The sequence below is a fragment of the Camelus dromedarius genome, chromosome 7 (genome assembly GCF_036321535.1).
Source record: "Camelus dromedarius isolate mCamDro1 chromosome 7, mCamDro1.pat, whole genome shotgun sequence".
In the NCBI taxonomy this organism is placed as follows: domain Eukaryota; kingdom Metazoa; phylum Chordata; class Mammalia; order Artiodactyla; family Camelidae; genus Camelus; species Camelus dromedarius.
The window spans coordinates 42,842,248-42,862,181 of record NC_087442.1 but is presented as its reverse complement, the minus strand read 5'-3'; the positions used below and the strand labels follow the sequence as shown (position 1 = coordinate 42,862,181).

The 19,934-nt window shown below is 32.8% G+C and overlaps 1 protein-coding gene across 3 annotated transcripts in view; it reads left to right on the top strand.

Annotated features, from left to right (window-relative positions):
* Positions 1-19,934, top strand: part of TAX1BP1 (Tax1 binding protein 1) — a 76,442-nt gene that overhangs the window by 20,728 nt on the left and 35,780 nt on the right. For all 3 annotated transcript variants that reach the window (XM_010988023.3, XM_031455103.2, XM_031455102.2), the window contains 3 exons: positions 2,584-2,742; positions 13,780-13,928; positions 14,013-14,103. In XM_010988023.3, the coding sequence (XP_010986325.1) occupies positions 2,584-2,742; positions 13,780-13,928; positions 14,013-14,103 (399 nt within the window). The remainder of the gene's footprint in view (positions 1-2,583; positions 2,743-13,779; positions 13,929-14,012; positions 14,104-19,934) is intronic.

Below are 19,934 nucleotides of genomic sequence, written 5' to 3'. Positions count from 1 at the left end.
TTAAATCTAAAAAGTTAGAATGTTATATTTGAATTTCTGTGAAAAACAGCTTCTTAATTGGTTCAGTATACTTTTTGTTATTTTACATTCATAATTAGTCTGTGGCAGGTCATTGCTTATTCTTTATAGTCAGATGGATGTTTTTATATGTAAATATTTTATGCCTTTGATTTTATTTATCTTCAAAAACAGACTAGAAAAAAGACTAAAGGGTATAGATATTAGATCGTCAAACTAAGGTTAGAGGGAACCAATAACTTTTATTGTGAATTTTTCTGTATCTTCCCTTCCCCCTTCCAGAAATTCCTCTCTTATCTTAAATAAAGAAATGTAACTTTTATAGGGTGACTAAAACATTTTGTGGTGACAACTGCCTGATGATCAAGGTTTTTAGCCTGGTATTTGAACGCTAGTCAAAGATGCTGATACCAACCTAGATCTTAAGAAGAACGCAGTTAACGTTTATATAGCAGCTTTTTGAATACTTGTTAGACCACCCTGATTTCAGGGCCTCCAGCAGAAAAACAACAGGCATTTTGGCATCTACCTCACTTTTGTGCTCCAAGTAAATTGAGACATCACACAATTTAGTTCTCATCTTCCTACTCATAAAAGGTGCTTTATAAAAAAAAATTTAAATTTCTGTCTCTTAGGTAAATGTTTCTGAGGTAAGATATTTATATTCTCATCAGTTTTTTGACAAGTCTTTTAAATTTCCACACTGATCAAAATCTTTAATGATTTTACTAAAAATGCACAAACAGTGTAAGTGTGAGACATTATCTAGAACACTGTTGACATTAAAAATAATTGAGACACAATCCTTCACTTTGTGAACCTTGAGTAGATCTAGATTTAAAAATAATAGATGTTTTGGGTTAGTGGGGAATACTATGGACTACACATTGGGTGTTATAAAATTGTTAATTCTTTTTCTTTTTTTGTTGGGAGGAGGTAATTAGGTTTATGTAGTTTTAGAGGAGGTACTGGGGGATTGAACCCAGGACTGTGTGCATGTTGGGCATGTGCTTTACCACTTGAACTATACCCTCCCCCCTAAAATTGTTAATTTTCTTAACTATGATAATGGTAGTGGTTAAATAGGACACTACTTATTAGGAGATGCTTGCCCTGTGCATTTAGGGGTGAAGTGTCTGCAATTATGTTTCAAATGGTTATAAAAAAAATTACATAAACTTAGGTATGTAAAGGGAGATAAACGGGGCAAAATATTAATACTGAATTTAGATGATGGGTGTATGAGTGTTCATTGTAGAAGTTCAACCATTTTATATGCTTGAAAGATTTCAGTATACAAAAGTGGGGGCAGGAATTAGACATATATTTTTGTCTAATTTGAATTCCTTTTAAAAATTTCTACTCAGAATTCAGTATACTCTTCAGAAAATATGTGCCAGGATTCAGTATGCTCTTTACAAAGTATATACCAATTAAATGAATCACTGGGAGAAAGTGGTTCTTTTATAATGTTTCTATTGTACTATGTCAAGAAGTATCTTTATTTTTAAGCTGCCAGAAGGTTTAGAGCCAAAAATCATTTTTTAAAAAATTGGTAAGGTAAAAAGAAACTCAATAAATAAACTTTTCTCTTTTGAGGGCATTTACTCCTGTCATTTTCATTTGGTCTGATGAAAGAGATAGGAGGGCCATTTAAAATTTTTACAGCTCTTTAACTTTCATAAGAGCCATTTTAGAGTTTAATCAGTTTGATTCCTTGACCCTGAATAACTGACTTGGTGTGTACTGGGGGAAAGCATTTTATTTTAGCTAAATATGTGATGCCTCCTTTGTGAAGGCTTCCCTCTGAATCTCCATTCTTCTTCCCCTGTTACAATCAAAGATTTCTTGCTGCAGGAGAAATATTAACCATTTTAGTTATTATTTTAGGTTCCTTAATTTAGTAATATTTAGAATATTGGAGTTTAGATTTTCCTGAACTGAGTAACTATTAGTGTTCCTTTAAGAGTCAATTATATTGTTGATATATTGTTAAAGTCTGACTTTTTGTCCTAAAATTTGCATGTACATATAAAGTGTATTTTGATTGAGCCAAATAGAGGCCATTTTATATATATATAGAAACTTCTCAATACTTTATTTAAAGAACCAAAACTTTTCATGGTAATCCCATAATAAAGGCTTTATATGACACGTAAGGAAGTTCTAATAGATTCAAAGACTTCCCATAGATTTGCATTCAAGAAAAGGTAACAAATTTTCTCCTTATTACCCAAAATAAGAGCCCAGAATTAAGTCACTTAATGAAACTTAATAGGCCTTATTTTTAGTACTGATTTGAAAAGTGATTATCAGGCAACTTCATAATAAAATTCATTAATTTTATAGCTACTTTTAATGTTTTCTTTATTGCCCAACCAAAAGGAGGCTTAAATTTATGATTCATGTGTTTTTCTAACTGAAGACGGAAAGAGGCTGATTGATACATAGATAGTATGTAAAAGTTCTTTCTGCCAATTTCTTTACTTTTTTTTGAAATGGAAAACTGAAATAGTAGTGTATTTTAGGATTAAAAAAAACCAGTTTGAGTTTTTTGTTTTACAGTTGAAAATTGAGAAAACCATGAAAGAGAAAGAAGAACTGTTACAGTTAATTGCTGTTCTGGAAAAAGAAACTACACAACTTCGAGAACAAGTTGGAAGAATGGAAAAAGAACTTAACCATGAAAAAGAAAGATGTGACCAACTGCAAGTGGAGCAAAAGGTTAGTTTTGCCTTGGGTAACTGATTGGAATCATAGTATATTGTCTGAAACCCACTGTTTTCAAGAACTGAGTCAATTAAAGTGAGTGAAAACCATGTGTTGAAAAAAAATAACCTTTAGATAGGTATCTATATGAGAATAGATCAGATCCTGTCAGCCTTCTGCCGCAGCCTCTTTTATGTTGTAAATGGTTAAAATACTTTGAGATATTTGGTATCAGGCTTGTGATGTAGTCCCTGAGAACTGTTTTGAGATATTTACATCTAATTGTAGAATACTTGATTAATCTTGGGGGAAGGGGTTAGAAATACAATTAGGAATGATAAACACTGAATAAGGGGAAAAATAGAATAAAGTAGTTAAAATTCCGTCTCAAAAAAGCAGAATTCAGTGAAGTAAGACGTAGTGTTAGAATTTTGAAGTCCTTGATGTGAGAATACAATAGATTTTCTGAAAAACCACCTAATTAAAATTGGCGCAATTTCTTGAGCTAAGGAAAAAAAGTACAAGTTTACAAGTGTGGCTTCATTAGTAATACAAATGGATTTAAGTTAGTCAAAAACAGAGGAAAAAGAGCAATCTCCTACTTACTGATTTTATTGAATATTTTCGTAAGAAAATTTTTTTGATGAACTTGCGCAGATTATGATTATACATATCACATTCTCACTTATATTGTAACTAGTTGGATGTGCCAATGTCTGACAGGATTGACCTATTATTCCCTAAGGATGGGGTCTGTTCCATAATTCTTTCTTGTGCAACAAGACATAGAGCAGTTGCTTAATAATTGTTAATTGAAGCATGAAGTACAGTGATTCTTAACAGTTTTTATACTCCAGTGGAGTGCTTGTATATTGCACATCTGAGCAGAGATGATATACAGATAGAGCTTAAACTGAAAAAATTTCTTTAGCCTTGTTACATTTGTTTGAGGATTGCTTATTTGATTTAAAGGGTAAACACAGTATCAAACAGTGTGTACAACTATAAATCTTACAAACATCTGTAAAGTCTTCTGTCCTTATTACTATTAGTCTTTTTAGTTTAAAATATGCAGTTATTCCCCCGGTTTTACTTTTGGGAACAGTTGGAATCCTGCAGTAAGAGTATCCTACAGCAGGAGTAGGATATTCTCTTTGGTTAAGGAACCACTTTTTTATTTTTAATTGAAGCATGGTTGATTTACAGTGTTGTGTTAGTTTCTGGTGTATAGCTTAGTGAGTCAGTTATACATATATATTTTTTGTTTTCTTTTTATTGTAGGTTATTACAAGCTATTGAATATAGTTCCCTGTGCCATACAGTAGGACCTTGTTATTATATATAGTGGTTTGTATCTGCTAATCCCAAATTCCTAATTTATCCCTCCCCCCTTTGGTAACCATAAGTTTGTTTTCCATGTCTGTGAGTCTATTTCTGTTTTGTAAATAGGTTCATTTGTGTCATTTTTTAAGATTCCACTTTGTCTTCTACTTCACTTAATATGATAATCTGTAGGTTCATCCATGTTGCTGCAAATGTCAGTATTTCATTCTTTTTTATGATTGTCGTGTTCCACTGTGTGTGTGAACACTTTTTTATTCAGTCATCTGAAGATGGACAGCTAGATTGCTTCTTGGCTATTTGTAAATAGTGCTGCTATGAACATTGGGGGTGCGTGTGTCTTTTCAAATTTGAGTTTCCCTTGGGTATATGCCCACGAGTAGGATTTCTGGATCATATGTTTTTAGTATTTTAAGGGATCTCCATACTGTTTCCTGTAGTGGCTGCGCCAAATTACATTCTCACCAACAATGTAGAAGGAACTGCTTTTCTTATTTGAACTTTTTAAGCATGTGTACCAAATATTAAATTATAAATGTTATAATTGCGTTGTATGTGTCTACCTTGACTATTAAAACATTTAGCTAAATTTTTTAATTGTTATAACTCCCTCACTATCCTTTGTATAATTATTACCCTTTTCTTTCCATTCTTTACACATTTCTCTCGATATTCATACCTGGATTTGACAGTTTTCCAAAGCAGAATGCCAGTCTTTTTTCTTTAACTTCATTATAAGCAAGAGGAGTGAAAATGAGATAGAAGAGGACTTAAGAAAATGGTCCTTTACAGCATGTGCTTAGCCAGTGAGATCAAGAATACCCTGAAATAAAGGCTTTGAGATTCGGCTCTGATCAGCTTGAAATCCAAGGGAAGAATGGACGGTTTGGGAGAGTAGGAATGGCAGAATCATAGGCCTTCAGCTGTGTGAAATTACTCACATACATCAGGCCTTTCTTCTGGTCCAGTCGAGTATTAGCTAAAATTTAAGCAGTCTCAGTTTCTCTCTGCTGTCCGGGTGACAAGGAGTTAAGCACTACAGACAAGACTAAAGCTTATTCTGATGGAGGACTTTGGTTGGAAAGTGGTAGATTGAGATCAGGGGATTAATGAAGTAAAATTTGTAGGAGATTGTAGCTGATACTCAGAAGAGGTCTTTGGAAGTTTTTATGGCAAGTTATAAATCTTGGTGACAGTAACTAATCTTGAAAGGGACTTCTTGCTATATTCTTCCATTCGAATATGCTCTCTGGGAAGATGAAGTACATGGAAGTGATTCTTCTAATATGTTGTATGATAGAAAATGGTGATAGAAGGACCTAGAATGATATTTGTTACATAGTAGATTCTCACTAATTTTAAGTAGCTGTTACTGTTTTATAGTATGTTTCATAATGATGGACCAGAGAATCATCAATGCAGAACTGAAATAATGGATAGTGTCATCCATCCAGGAGGAATAGAAATTGGCAGGATTTCCCCCAGATTTTAAAAGTAGTATTTGCATTATGTAAAAAAAAAATTCTAAAAAAAAAATAAATTCTGAGTTGTATTTTGATGGTTGCTTAATTCTGGGGCTAAAATAATATGCTTGCCAGGAGAGAGTTCCTCCTTGTTGCTAGTCATGGGGCTTCTAGTTTGTGAATTTGCTTTTTACTCCCAGAATTATAGCCTCTATCTTAATCAAACAGGCCTGCTGGGCCTGAGCTAGAACAGCTCAGGAACTTTCAAACTTGTGTTAGTTGGGTGGCTTATAAAATCTATGACTTTTCTTGACACCTGTTTAAAATCCATTCCATGGTGTGAATTCTAAAAATCATTATTATAGTTCTAAAGGGCTTCTCTCTAAGGTATGAGTATATAAACTGCTGAATATCTGAAGGACTATTAAGATACATCATCTACAATTTCATTTAAAATTTTATAATAGTATACTAGGAATGATCAGTAGAGGCCTTCAGTTTCTTCATGGTAGAAGAAATTTATTGTATTTTCATTATTTTGTAAAATAAGGCCTTAGCTTATTACCCATTCAATACTTGACAAATACTAAAATAATTAAATGTTTATAATTCAATATTTATAAATAAAATCTTTCATTTTTTGTGAACATCGACTTTTCTCATTGCAGAATGCTACTAAAAAGAGCACTCTTATTTTGTGAATTAAAAGAATTGAATAAATTAAGATGATGAAAACTGATTAGTATAAGTATGCATTTATGTGGAGAAAAGGAACCCTCTTACACTGTTGATGGGAATGTAGTTTGGTGTAACTGTTATGGAAAACGGTATGAAGATTCCTCAAAAGACTAAAAATAGACTTACCATGTGATCCAGTAATACCACTCCTGGGCATTCCCAGAGGGAACCTTAATTCAGAAAGATACATGCACCCCAGTGTTCACAGCAGCACTGTTTACAATAGCCAAGATGAGGAAACAACCTAAATGTCCATTGACAGATGACTGGATAAAGAAGTTGTGGTCTGTTTTATACAATGGAATATACTACTCAACCGTAAAAAAAACAATAAAATAATACCATTTACAGCAACATGGATGGACCTGGGAATTGTCATTCTAAGTGAAATAAGCCAGAAAGAGAAAGAAAAATACCATATGATATCACTTACATGTGGAATCTAAAAAAAAAAAAAAAAAAAAAAAAACAAATGAACTTATTTACAGAACAGAAACAGACTCACAGACGTAGAAAACAAACTTACGGTTACTGGTGGGGAAGTGGGTGGGAAGGGATAAATTAGGAGTTCGAGATTTGCAGATAATAACTACTATATATAAAATAAATAAACAAGTTTCTACTGTATAGCACAGGGAACTATATTCAATATCTTGTGAAAAAGAATATGAAAACAAATATATGTATGTTCATGTATGACAAGCATTGTGCTATACACCAGGAATTGACACATTATAAACTGACTATACTTCAATAAAAAAAAGTGTGTATATATATATACAAAAAAAGTATGCATTTAATCATATTTAAGTTTGGCTTTTTGAGGTATAAGGTAAGATTACAAAGTAGATTAAAACTGAAACCAAATAATATTTATAAATTGAGAGTTATAAATTACATATTGTATTTCCCTTAGATTATTTTAATGTAATATATATGCTCCATTATTCATGTACACCCTAGATTTGAAACATAACTATTTTCATTAGGGATAAGTTTAACATTCATTTCAAGTTCAGTTTCAAAGACCTAGTTCAACTTTCTCTCTTGTAAAAGGCTGACTAATAAAAAGTAACTCCTATAATACTTAATGTAAGCCAGGTGCTATTCTGAGTTTTTTTACATATATTAATTCACTTTATCCTGTGAAATGTAGGTTACTTAACTTGCCTGTTATTGAATAGTTTATAAGTGGTACAGGCAGGAGGTCTGGTTCCAACCAGTGCTGTTAATCACTCTCTATCCTATACCAGTGTTCTTAATGATACTATTATACCTACCTCTGAGGGCTTATCTAATTGATCTTTTTAAAAAATAGCTTTGTTGGGGTGTAATTTACTTACCCCAAAGTTCATCACTTTAAAGTATACAATCCAGTGGTTTTTATTATATTTACAGAATTGTGCAGCCATTACCATAACCCAATTTTAGAACATTTTCATCATCCCCAAAAGAAACCTTGTACGTATTTGTGGTCACTTTCCATTTCCCTCCCCACCAGTCCCAGGCAACTACTAATCTAAATTTTTGTCTCTATGGATTTATGTATTTTGGACATTGTATACAGTTGGAATAATACATGACCTTTTGTGACTGGTTTCTTTCAATTAGCATAATATTTTCAAGATTCTTTTATATTGTAGTATGTGTCGGTATTTCATTCTTTTCAATGTCAGATAATATCTCATTGTATTGATTAGTGTTTTTTAAAAACTCCGACTTCTACATTTATTAAACTTATGTAAAAATTAGCAGTTTGTATGTTTATTTATTGTATTGTTTTTGTTTTGGAGTGCTAGATATGTATTTGAAATTAGAGGATTGAAAACTGAGATGCAGGGAACCAGTGATACTTAATCTTGTTTTTCAGATAGAACTGTGATCCTGTTTTCTCATTAGTTTAAACTAGTTTGTAAGTTTTTTGAGCCTAAACTATGAATTTAATGTTTTTCATAAAATCATATTCTTAATTTGAATATTGATAATTTAAGATGTACTTTAAAATATTTTTAAACTACATCCTTTTTGAAAATTTAGCTTAAGTTTTAGTTTTGAGAATGCTAAAACAATATTGCCTAAACAATATGAGGTGCATGTTATGAACTGTTGTATGTATTCATATTGTTATGGTTCTTAAGTTTCACAAACTAGGTGGGGTACCCTGAGACATTACAGGCGTTTGGGAGTTACAGGTATAGGAGTGAGAGAACAGGTTTTGAAAGATCTCTCATTATGGTGGCTCTGGCCACCATAGTGTGGACCTCTTCAACTATCTTTATATTTTTGGCTTCCTTTAGCCTTGCATTGGATACCTGGTTTTTGACCGAGGTAGTTTAAGGCATTTAAACTGCTTAATACATGGAGTTTTCCCAATTGCTTATAATACGTGGAATTGCTGAAAACCTTATAATACGTGGAATTGCTGAAAACCAGTTTTGAAGTTAGGATATCTAATTTCTAATTCTCTTTTACTAGTTTTCATTGAGACAAAAAGACATAAATGCTTAATTTTAACGCATAAGGTGATGGTTATAACGTATTTTTTTAACAATAAGATTTTTAAAGCCGATTACTTTCGTTTTATTCCTGATTTGCTAAGTAATAGTTTCAGAAATTCATTTTGTTCTAAAATACTAGTTTTTTATATACTTTGAACTAGCTCATAATCTTTAGATTAATAGAGAAGTATAAGATGAAGCATTTTTTATAGTTTGTTTCATAAGACTTGTATCATTGAGTATTTTCCATTCAATTTCAGTTATAATTGACAAAATTGTAATATATTTTAAATGTACATCTTGATGATTTGAATACATATATATTGTGAAAGGATTCCTCCTATCTGGTTGATTAACACAGCCTTCAACTATATATTTATCCTTTTTTTGTGTATATGAGAACATTTAAATTCTACTCTTTTAGCACATTTCATTTACACAATACTGTGTTCTTAACTGTAGTCACCATGTTATACATTAGATCCTCAGACTTTATTCATCTTCTAGCTAAATTTTGTATCCTTTTACCAATCTCTCCCTTTTTTCCCCCATCCCCTGGCACCTACTTTTTCTGAGTTTTACTTTTTGTTTAGGTTCTACTTATGAGTAGATACTATGCAGTATTTGTCTTTGGCATATTTCTCATAACATAATGTTCTCAAAGTCTTGTCCACGTTGTTGCAAATGGCAGGATTTTCTTCTTTCTCATGGCTGATTGATACTCTGTTATATTTATGTACCACATCTTCTTTATACGTTCACCCATTGATAGACACGTAGGTTGTTTCTGTATCCTGACTGTTGTGAATATGCTGCAGTGAACATGGAGTGCAGGTAAATCTCTTCCATATCCTGTTTTCATTTCCTTTGGATACACACCCGGAGATGGGATTGTTGATCGTATGGTAGTTTTATTTCCGTATTGTTTTCCATAGTGCATGCAAATGCCTGCACCAGTTTACATTTCCACCAACAGTGCACAAGGGTGGAAACCCCTTTTCTCTGCATCTTCACCAATATTTTGTTATCGCTTGTTTTTTTGATGACAGCCATTCTGATAGGTGAGCTGATATTCATTGTGATTTTGATTTGTGTTTCCATGATGATTAGTGATATTAAGCACTTTTTCATGTCCTTTTGGCCATTTATATGTTGTCTTTGGAAAAATATCTCTTCGGTTCCCCTGCCAATTTTTTTTATTGGATTAGGTGGGGTTTTTTTGTTTGTTTGTTTTTCCTGTTTTGTTTTTTGGCTATTGAGTTGTGTGAATTCTTTAAGTAAAACTGGATATTAAGCCCTTACCAAATACTTGATTTGCAGGTATTTTCTCAAGTTTCGAAGGTTGCTTCTTCATTTTGTTGGTGGTTTCCTTTGCTGTGCAGAAGCTTTTTAGTTTGATTTAGTCCTGCTTGTTTATTTTTGCTTTTGGTGTCAAATTCAACAATTCATTGCCAAGATTGATGTCAAGTAGCTTACTCTCTTCTAGGAGTTTTATGGGTTCTGGTCTTAAATTTAAGTCTTTAATCCATTTTGAGTAGATTTTTTTGTGTATGGTCTATGTAAAATAGTGGTCCAGTTTCATTCTTTTACATGTGACTGTCCAGTTTTCCCAGCACCATTTGTTTAAGAAGTTATTCTTTTATATCCTTGTATATTCTTGGTTCCTTTGTTGTAAATTGAACAAACATATGCATGGATTTATTTCTGTGTTCTCTTTTCTGTTACATTGATCTGGTGTAACATATTTTGCATATCCACGTGCAACATAGATCATTATAACAAAATATACATAAATCATTCCATTTTAATTAAAAAAGCAACTTAATATAAGTAAAACTACTGTCCTAAATTTTTTTTCTTGTTCTCTGCCTCTTGAAAAATGTTATATGGAAATTGCATTAAAATTAAAAATAGCTTGTCTGGAATTTATACATGCTCAGGAAATATTTAGACATTTGTAGATATAGTTGTAGCCTTTCTTGCCTCTCCTTTTTCTGCTCCAACCAAAAATTTTAACCCTTTGGATCTGGTATTTTCTTAAAAAGGTAGAATTTAAGTGTATTTTCTCATAGCAGAATTTTGATAGTAGAAGTAGCCCTCTTTATGTTTTATCGTATTTAAACTTTGCTCTCTTGGAACATGCACAGTATTTTTTGTGGAAATTTTCTTAGTGAATTTTTTGCTTTTGTTTGAATACAAGTACAAGAGTTTCTTCAGATAAATTTGAAGTTTGTTACTGAAGAGGTTGTATGCATATTTGATCTTTAAAGATGTTTAGATTCAGAGATCTAAAATACTATAAATTGAAATATGCTTAAATAAGTTATTAGTTATTTCTGTCAGTTTAGTCTCCCCCCCCCCAAACCAAACCTAACTGTGAAACAGGTTGTTTTTATGGGAGCGGTGTTAATGAAACTTAATTACCTAATTATTACTTATTTCACCTTTTAGCTCATTATTTTAATGCCATGAAGATAGTTTATTATTGTACATTATTGTCAGTTATCTTTTTGTCTGGTGTATTTCTCGAAACTAGAGAAAATATGTATTCTCTGTAGCTATCTATGTAGCTTGGTATTTTAGTTGATTTTCAAGAAGCAGAGTGAGAAAAGCCAGGTTACATCAATTGAGTAAGATTTAAAGTCTACCAGTTTTCATAAATAATAATCCTTTTGCTGATAATTTGATATTTAGAATAGTCAGATACTAATTTCCTAAATTTTCCTGTTGTTTTCATTTGAATCCAGAATACCATACTTTTTTCCAGATAGTTGTCAGTGATATTGCATCTGATTTCCTCACATGTATTCATTTGTTGTTGGAGTTAATTTTGTCTTTTTTTAACACAGGAAAAAATGTGTTTTTACTGTAGATATTTTTAGTGCAAGTTTAGCCACATAGATAAGTGATTCACAGTCTTTTTATCTGGTTGTTCATATTTGAGAGTTATGATTTGGGGGAATGGTAATGGTGGGTTGGCATGATCCTTCAGTTTAGGAGGGGGAGAAGTCTGCTGCATGAATCTGAAATGCCCTATTCTCTTTATCTCCTTTTGCCCCCATTTTTGTTACTGTTCTTATCTTGGTGTACAGTGTAGCAGACTTACTTAAATCTCCAAGTTTTTCTCTGTTTTGGTATTAGAATTATGGCACCTTTTGGACATAATTTGCAGATATTGACCAAATGAATGTTCATCCCAAATTTCGAGTGTTTTCCAAAGACTGTGTTGTAGATTTTACTTTTTTTTTTTTTAAAAAAATTGTTTTTAAAGAAACCATGGTTTTAATTATTTATATGTTCACTAAGGGCTTTAATGTCATTTTCATGCTAACTAAGATTTAGCCACATTGAAGATGCTTATGCTTCCCTCAAATGTGAGCACTGGAGACCTGAAGAATAATCCCCACTTCAGTTTTTAATGCCTTTTGCAGTGCGCTTGGATGCTGAGAAGCTATCAGGTGTTTTTTACTGGTATCAGAAAAAGATTCTCAGACTCTCAAGTTATAGTAAGAATTACTTTGTGACTCACTGTAGAGTTAACTGACTCATAAAGTGCTTAATTTATGTTTTGCATTTAGTTGCTTACGACTCTTTTCTTGTTTTTGTCCTATACTTTTTTTTTTTCCAGAATGCTATTTACCCATTGTAGAACTTCATTAATTACAGAATCAGGAATAGTTTTGCCTCTGGGCAATCTGATCTTATTCCTAGGAAGAAATGCCTGGATTAAATCTGTTGCCCATTCACAGTGCCAAAAGAGTGAGCATTTGGTAAAAATACAGTAAAACTAGAAATCTCTCTGGCTCTGTTTATAAATCAGCAAGACAAATACTGAAAATGTGTCAAATTTTAAAGTATCTTTGGATAGTGACAGTTATAGCAAAGGGAATAAATATCTGCTTTCTTTGGTATTGTAGCATTGAAATCAGAAAAGTATTTAATTTTATATAACAATCTTAGGTTTATGTTGCAAATTCAGTAAGGCAAACAGTTGTTTTGAGCAAAGATAAAACCAGTAGAGTGTATTTGACCACTGTTGTAACAATCTTAATATAGTATAGATGCAACATAGTGATTTTCATATTATAGCAAGATATATAAAATGATATTCTACCTGTATGTAAAAAATTTGGCTGTTACTTTATGAAAATCAAAGTGGCTTATAAATACTTTATAGTATTTGATACAATTTAAGTTGGCAAAATGGTGATTTTCTTTAGTTTTTGTTGTTGGATTGATGGGTGGTACTTTTATTAGTGGGAAATTAAAAACTTTTTTAATGAAAGCAGTGTCTTAATTTATCGATTCTTTTGATGTGTAGTTTTCCAAAACTGTGTGGAAACCTCCAAATGCACTGGTACATTAAATTCTCATAATTTTATAAATTAGTCCGAAAAGGCCTTATTATCTCCATTTTACAGATTATAAAACAAGTTCAGGGAGAGGCTTGATCAAGTTCTCTTAAGTTATGTAATTGTTTTAATTGATATGATAAAAATTTTTTACCTGCTTAATTAGAATATTTTAAAATGAAACTAGGACATTTACTACCTTTTTTATATTCATTTTAATGTCTTTGAATATTTGTTCAGGCCTTTGAGTCACAGCGGCAGGAGCATTAGGAACATTGCTTTAGGCATATATCTTAACTTAGTGCTTTGGTATAATTATCAGTTATGATCTATGCTGGAAGTGGGTGTTAACCCTTGGTTAGTATCATGAAACCTGTTTTGTCGCTGGAGTAACATTGGAATGTGAGATGTGGAAAACAAAAGTGACTAATTTTAAATTTTTTTTCTTCACTTTTGTTGCCTGCCCTCTGGTGGAGAAGTTAGTGAAATCAACAAATGGAGTGTTTTACACGTTCACAATTTCAGGTTTAGTTTTTAGTCTTACAAACTGTGGAGGGGACAAATGTGGGATTAAAATTTTAATACATAGAATTCTTAAAGATAAACAAATTTGTCTTTCTAATTCTGTTTCGGTATTTCTCAAAATATTTTATTTTTAAGGGTCTTATTGAAGTCTCACAAGGTTTAAAAATGGAAAATGAAGAATTTAAAAAGAGATACAATGATGCTACATCCAAAGCTCTCCAGCTTGAGGAGGACATTGTGTCAGTGACACACAAAGCAATTGAAAAAGAAACTGAATTAGACAGGTATTTCTGATGCTTTTGAAAAGTATCTTCATGTTTTAAAAAAGTTTTTTTTGTTTGTATTAATGTTATTTGACTTTAACTCAGTCTGAAGGACAAACTCAGGAAGGCACAATATGAAAGAGAACAACTAGAATGTCAAATGAAGACAGAAAAGGATGAGAAGGAACTTTATAAGGTAATTTATTATTTCCACTTTTACTAGTTACCTACTGCTGTATAATATATTACCTCAAAACTTAGTGGTCAGGAATTTGGGAGAAGCTTAGCTGCATAGTTCTGATTCGGGGTCTCTTGTGTAGTTGTCAGGATGTTGTCTAGGGCTGCAATCAGTTAAAAGCTCAATGAGAACTGGAGGATCTGCTGTCAAAGTGGCTCACTCACATGACTTTTGGCAGGAGACCCTTCAGTTTCTAGGAGTGTGGCCTCTTCAGTGCTGCTTGGATGTCCTCACAGTGTGGCAGCCAGCTTCTCTCGGAGTAAGCTATATGAGAGAGAACACGGAGGAAGTCAATGCATTTTATGACCTACTCTCCAAAGTTGTACATTGAAGCCTCTTTATCTTATTCATTAGAAGCAAGTTACTTGGTCCAGCTGACACTCAAGGAGAAAGGAATTAGATTCCACTCCTTTAGGAGAGGAGTATCAGAGGTTTTGGGGACATATTAAAGGATTTGAGGACATGTTTGAAAACTACCTCGTTGTGTATACTCCCTAAGACTTTGTTTTCAGGGAATTTCATTGCTGGTGTTTTAGATACTTAGCAGGTAATGTATGATAAGCAAAGAGTTTGAATGATGACAACATGCCCATCTTTAGAATTTATGTAACGAATTATTTTCCCGTTTAGGAATATATAAACGTTAGGAAGAGCATTGATTTATTACAGTGATGATTATATTCTAGAGATTGACTTGGATTAATCTTCAGAGACTGTCGTTTTAAAAAAGATTCTGACTGTTGACATATCTTCACCTTTTAAAGTTTTTCTTTCCTTTTTAAATGACCCTGAAATAGGGTGGTGACCTTTGATTGTCAGTAATGTTGTAGATGCATCTTGGGACTTACTTAAGTGGCTTATAAGCTGTTTCTCAAGGCAGTTCCAGATAAGGAATTTCAAGAACATTCTGAGTTAAATAAGTATTATTTGGATAGATTCAGTCTCTTTAGTAGATTAGAAAAGGACAACACTCATTTATATATTATAATGTATATTAAAGATAAAACATACAACTGCATATATTTGCTATTTGAGAGTCACAATTTGCACCAAGAAATTAGAATATAATTTATTATATTCCCAGTGTGTTTTTTCTCCTCCTTTTTTAAAAACAGCTATTCATTTATTTATATCAATTGATAAGATATCATCTTTGGGGACCCAAGTGTGAAATTCCAAATCTGTCCTCAGGATCACTTCTGTTTCCTTCCAGTTTTATTGAGATATAGTTGACATATAGCACTGTGTAAGTTTATGGTGTGCAGCATAATGATTTGACTTATGTATATCAGCAAATGATTAGCACAGAAAGTTTAGTGAACATCCATCACCCCATATAGATACAAAATAAAAGGACAAATTTTTTTCCTCATGATGAGAACTCTTAGGATTTACTTTCTTAGTAACTTTCATGTATAGCCTACAGCAATGTTAATTATAGTTACCATGTGGTACATTACATCCCTAGTACTTATTTATCTTGTAACTGGAAGTTTCTACCTTTCGACTTCTTTTATCCAATTTCCCCACCCCCACCCCACCCCTTGCCTCAGGTATCGACAAATCTGATCTCTTTTTTCATGAGTTGGTTTTTGAAATATAATTGACCTACATACAACTCTGTTTAGTTCTTAGTGCACAACATAGTAATTTCATATTTCTATACATTTCAAAATGATCACCATGATAGTCTAGTTACCACCTGTCACCGTGCAAAGATACTACATAATTATTGACTGTATTCTCCACACTGTACATTTCATACCCATGACTCATTTTATTTTGTAACTGGAAATCTGTACCTCTTAATCTTCCTTAACTGTTTCTCTCATCCCCCCAACTTTCCTCTGCTTTGGCAACCACTTGTTTGTTCTGTTTATCTATGACTCTGTTTCTTTTTCATATTTGTTCATCTGTTTCATGTTTTAGGTTCCACATATAAGTGAAATACAATATTTGTCCTTCTCTGACTTATTTCACTTAGGTCCATCCATATTGTCACAAATGGCAAGATTTTTCTTTTCTTATGACTGAGTAATATTCTCTGTGTGTGTGTGTATGTGTGTGTGTGTGTCTACGTGTCTGCATTTACACACCACATCTTTATCTGTTCATCTATTGATGGGCATTTATTTAGGTTGCTTCCATATCCTGGCTATTATAGATAATGCTTCAGTGAACATGGGGGTGCACATATCTTCTCAAATTAGTGTTTGTTTCCTTCAGATAAATACCCGAGAGTGGGATTCCTAGATCATATGGTAGTTCTGTTTTTAACTTTTTAAGGAATTCTATAGTGTTTTCCTTAGTGGCTGCACTAATTTACATTCCTACATCAGCACACGAGGGTTTCCTTTTCTCAACATTTCTTGGCAACACTTGTATGTTGTGCTTCTGATAATAGCCATTCTGACAGGTGTGAGGTGATATCTCATTGAGGTGATACTTGATTTGCATTTCCCTGATGGTTGGTGATGTTGAGCATCTTCTCATTTGCCTGTTGGCCACCTGTATAGATTCTTTAGAGAAAAGTCTGTTCAGGTTCTCTGCCCATTTTTTACTTGAGTTTGTTTTTTTGATGTTGAATTGCATGGGTTCTTTGTATATTTTGGATAGTGGCCCCTTGTTGGTTGATATATCATTTGCAAATATCTTCTCCCATTCAGTAGGTGGCCTTTTCATTTTGTTGAGTTTCATTTTCTGGGCAAAAGCTTTCTAGTGTGAGGTAGTACCATTTTTTTTAACGTTTTTATTGAGTAATAGTCACTTTACAATGTTGTGTCAAATTCCGGTGTAGAGCACAATTTTTCAGTTATCCATGAACATATATTCACTGCCACTTTTTTTTCGCTGTGATCATTTGTTATATTTTTGCTTTTGATTCCCTTGCCTGAGGAGACATATCCAAAAAAATAAATTGCCAAGACTAATGTCAAAAAGCATACTGCCTGTGTTTTCTTCTAGAAGTTTTATGGTTTCAGATTTTGCATTTAAGTCTTTAATCCATTTTGAGTTTATTTTTGTGTATGGTATGAGTAAATAGTTTAGTTTCATTCTTTTGCATGTAGCTGTCCAGTTTTCCCAACACCACTTATTGAAGAGGTTGTCTTTTTCCCATTGTAATATTTTTGCCTTCTTTGTCATGGATTAATTGCTTATACAAGTGTGGGTTCATTTCTGGACTCTCTTACTCTGTTGCATTGATCCATGTATCTGTTTTTATACAGTAGTATACTGTTTTGACTACTGTAGTTTTGTAGTATACAAAGCATAGTTAATGTGATACACTGTTTTAACAAATCAAAGAATAGAAATTACATGAGCATCTCAAAAGTACAGAAAAAGCTTTTGACAAAAATTAACATTTGTGATAAAACCTCCCAACAAAGTGAATATAGAGGGAAAGTACCTCAACATAATAAAAGCCATATATGACAAACACACAGCTAATAACATCATACTTAATGGTGAAAAGCTTGAAAGTACTTCCTCTAAGAACAGAAACTAGACAAGGGTGCCCACTCTCAACACTTTTATTCAGCATAGTATTGGAAGTCCTTGCCACAGCAGTCAGACAAGAAAAAGAAAAGAAAAGGAATCCAAATTGGAAAGGAAGTAGTAAACTGTCACTGTTTGCAGATCATGACACTATATACAGAAAATCCTAAAGATGCCACCAAAAAACTATTAGAACTCATCAATGAATTTGGTAAAGTTGCATGATACAAAATTAATACACAGAAATCAATTGCATTTCTGTATACTAACAACGAACTGTCAGAGAAATTAAAACAGCTGGGCGCGGTGGCGTGCACCTGTAGTCCCAGCTACTTGGGAGGCTGAGGCAGGAAGAAAACAACCCCATTTACAATCAAAAAGAGTAAAATACCTCACGATAAATCTAATAAAAGACTTGTACTAAGAAAACTATGAGACACTGATGAATGGAATTGAAGATGATACAAATGGAAAGATGTGCTGTGCACCTGTGCTGTACCAGAAACTAACACAACATTGTAAGTCAGCTATAATTTAAAAAACAAAAAAGATACTGTGCTCATAGATTGAAAGAGTCAACATTGTTAAAATGACCATACTACCCAAGGCATCTACAGATTCAGTGCATCCCTATCAAAATTTCAAAGGCATTTTTCACAGAACTAGAACAAATAATTTTAAAAACTATAGAACCACAAAAGACTCTGAATAACCAAAACAATTTTGAGAAAAACAAAGCTGGGGGTAGCATGCTCCCTTATTTCCAACTTTACCACAAAGCTACAGTAATTTCCTTCTTTTGGGGGGAGTGGTTAATTTTTTTTTTAATGTTTTGAAATTTTTTATATTTAAAATTATCTTTAAAGTTAAAAAAAAATTGAATCCACTGTGTATCTCAGAGCAGAATACAGATAGAAACATTTTGCATGCCGTGGGTTATACTCATTCTGTTTCTTGGAACAGCCGTCCCCAGAGCATGAGAGTGTGTGTGTGTGTGTGTGTGTGTGTGTCTGCCAGAACAGGAATAAAAATACTTACTGGTGGATGATTTTTTGATTTGACTCTTTAAGAAAAAGTGCCAAAGATAATGTTTGGTTTTTGAACAAGATTTTGTGAAAAAGGAAAATAATAACAGATGTATAGAGAAAGAATTGATGCAGTTGGATACAATGTTTTGCAGACTACTGTCAAATGCGGTTTTTTTTTAAAGGGTGAAACAGTATGTAAACTTTAAAGGCTGTTTCCTACATCTGCATTGATGTAATCTGAGAATTCTCTATCAATTTCATTTACAGAATGATCAAAATGCAGTTTTTTTTTCTGAGTTATAAAGCATTTTTTAACTAAGTGAAAATTTGGCATCTGTAATAATTTTTATTTAATGTTACTATGAATTTCAATGAGAACATTTCAGTTTTGTGCCAGGAAAAGACCTGGGCATTATTTCTCTGTGGATAATTAAGTGCTTTCCATGTTGTTTCTCTGTTAACACAGTGGGAGATAATAAGGTAAAGAGAATTTCTATGTCTTCAATCATTTTAATACAATAATAAATAAAATGAACTCTGAAGTTATCCTAGTTAGTATCAGGAAGGGTTTAAGAAGTTCCTGAGTAAACCGTTGACACGCGAGAGGTGTATTGCTAACTAAGATGATTTATTTTGGAAAGAGAAGAACTGATCCCTGATGCTGTCACCTTTCCACCATGCCTTTCTTTTCTCTCTTCTATCATGAGAACGGTACTTTGAGTGTTTTATAGAAGGTTGACAAACACATTTTTGGGTAAATCCAGAATTTATTTTTTCTTTATTGCTCTGAATTATTTATTCCTTATGTTATCCCTTGTTTTTTCTCATTTTCTGCCAAGATTTTCAGTGTCTCTGTTGTACACCTGAATGACAAGTCCTTTGCAAAAGACTTGGGAGGAGGGAAGGGAACAAAAGAGATGTTTTGAGGATTTATTCTTTTACAGTGTGCTGTATTTCCTGTTTTCTATAAGCATTAGCAGTTGGGATCAAAGTGACATTGAAATTTTCATTTGAATACACTCTCTTCCAACCTCCCAGTGTCCTGAACAGTATTCCATTTGTATGCGTGTATCCCAAAAATTGGAAGTAAAATTCTTCCTTAGGCATTTTTGTTCTGTTTTTTTTTTGACAAGAAGATTCCACTTACTGAATATAGTAAGACCTACTATGCTGTTAATCTCAGATACATAGTTTAACCTTCCAAATTGTTCACATGCATAACTGGAGAGTTTCTTTTGTCTCTCCCCTCTAACCCCTGTTGGA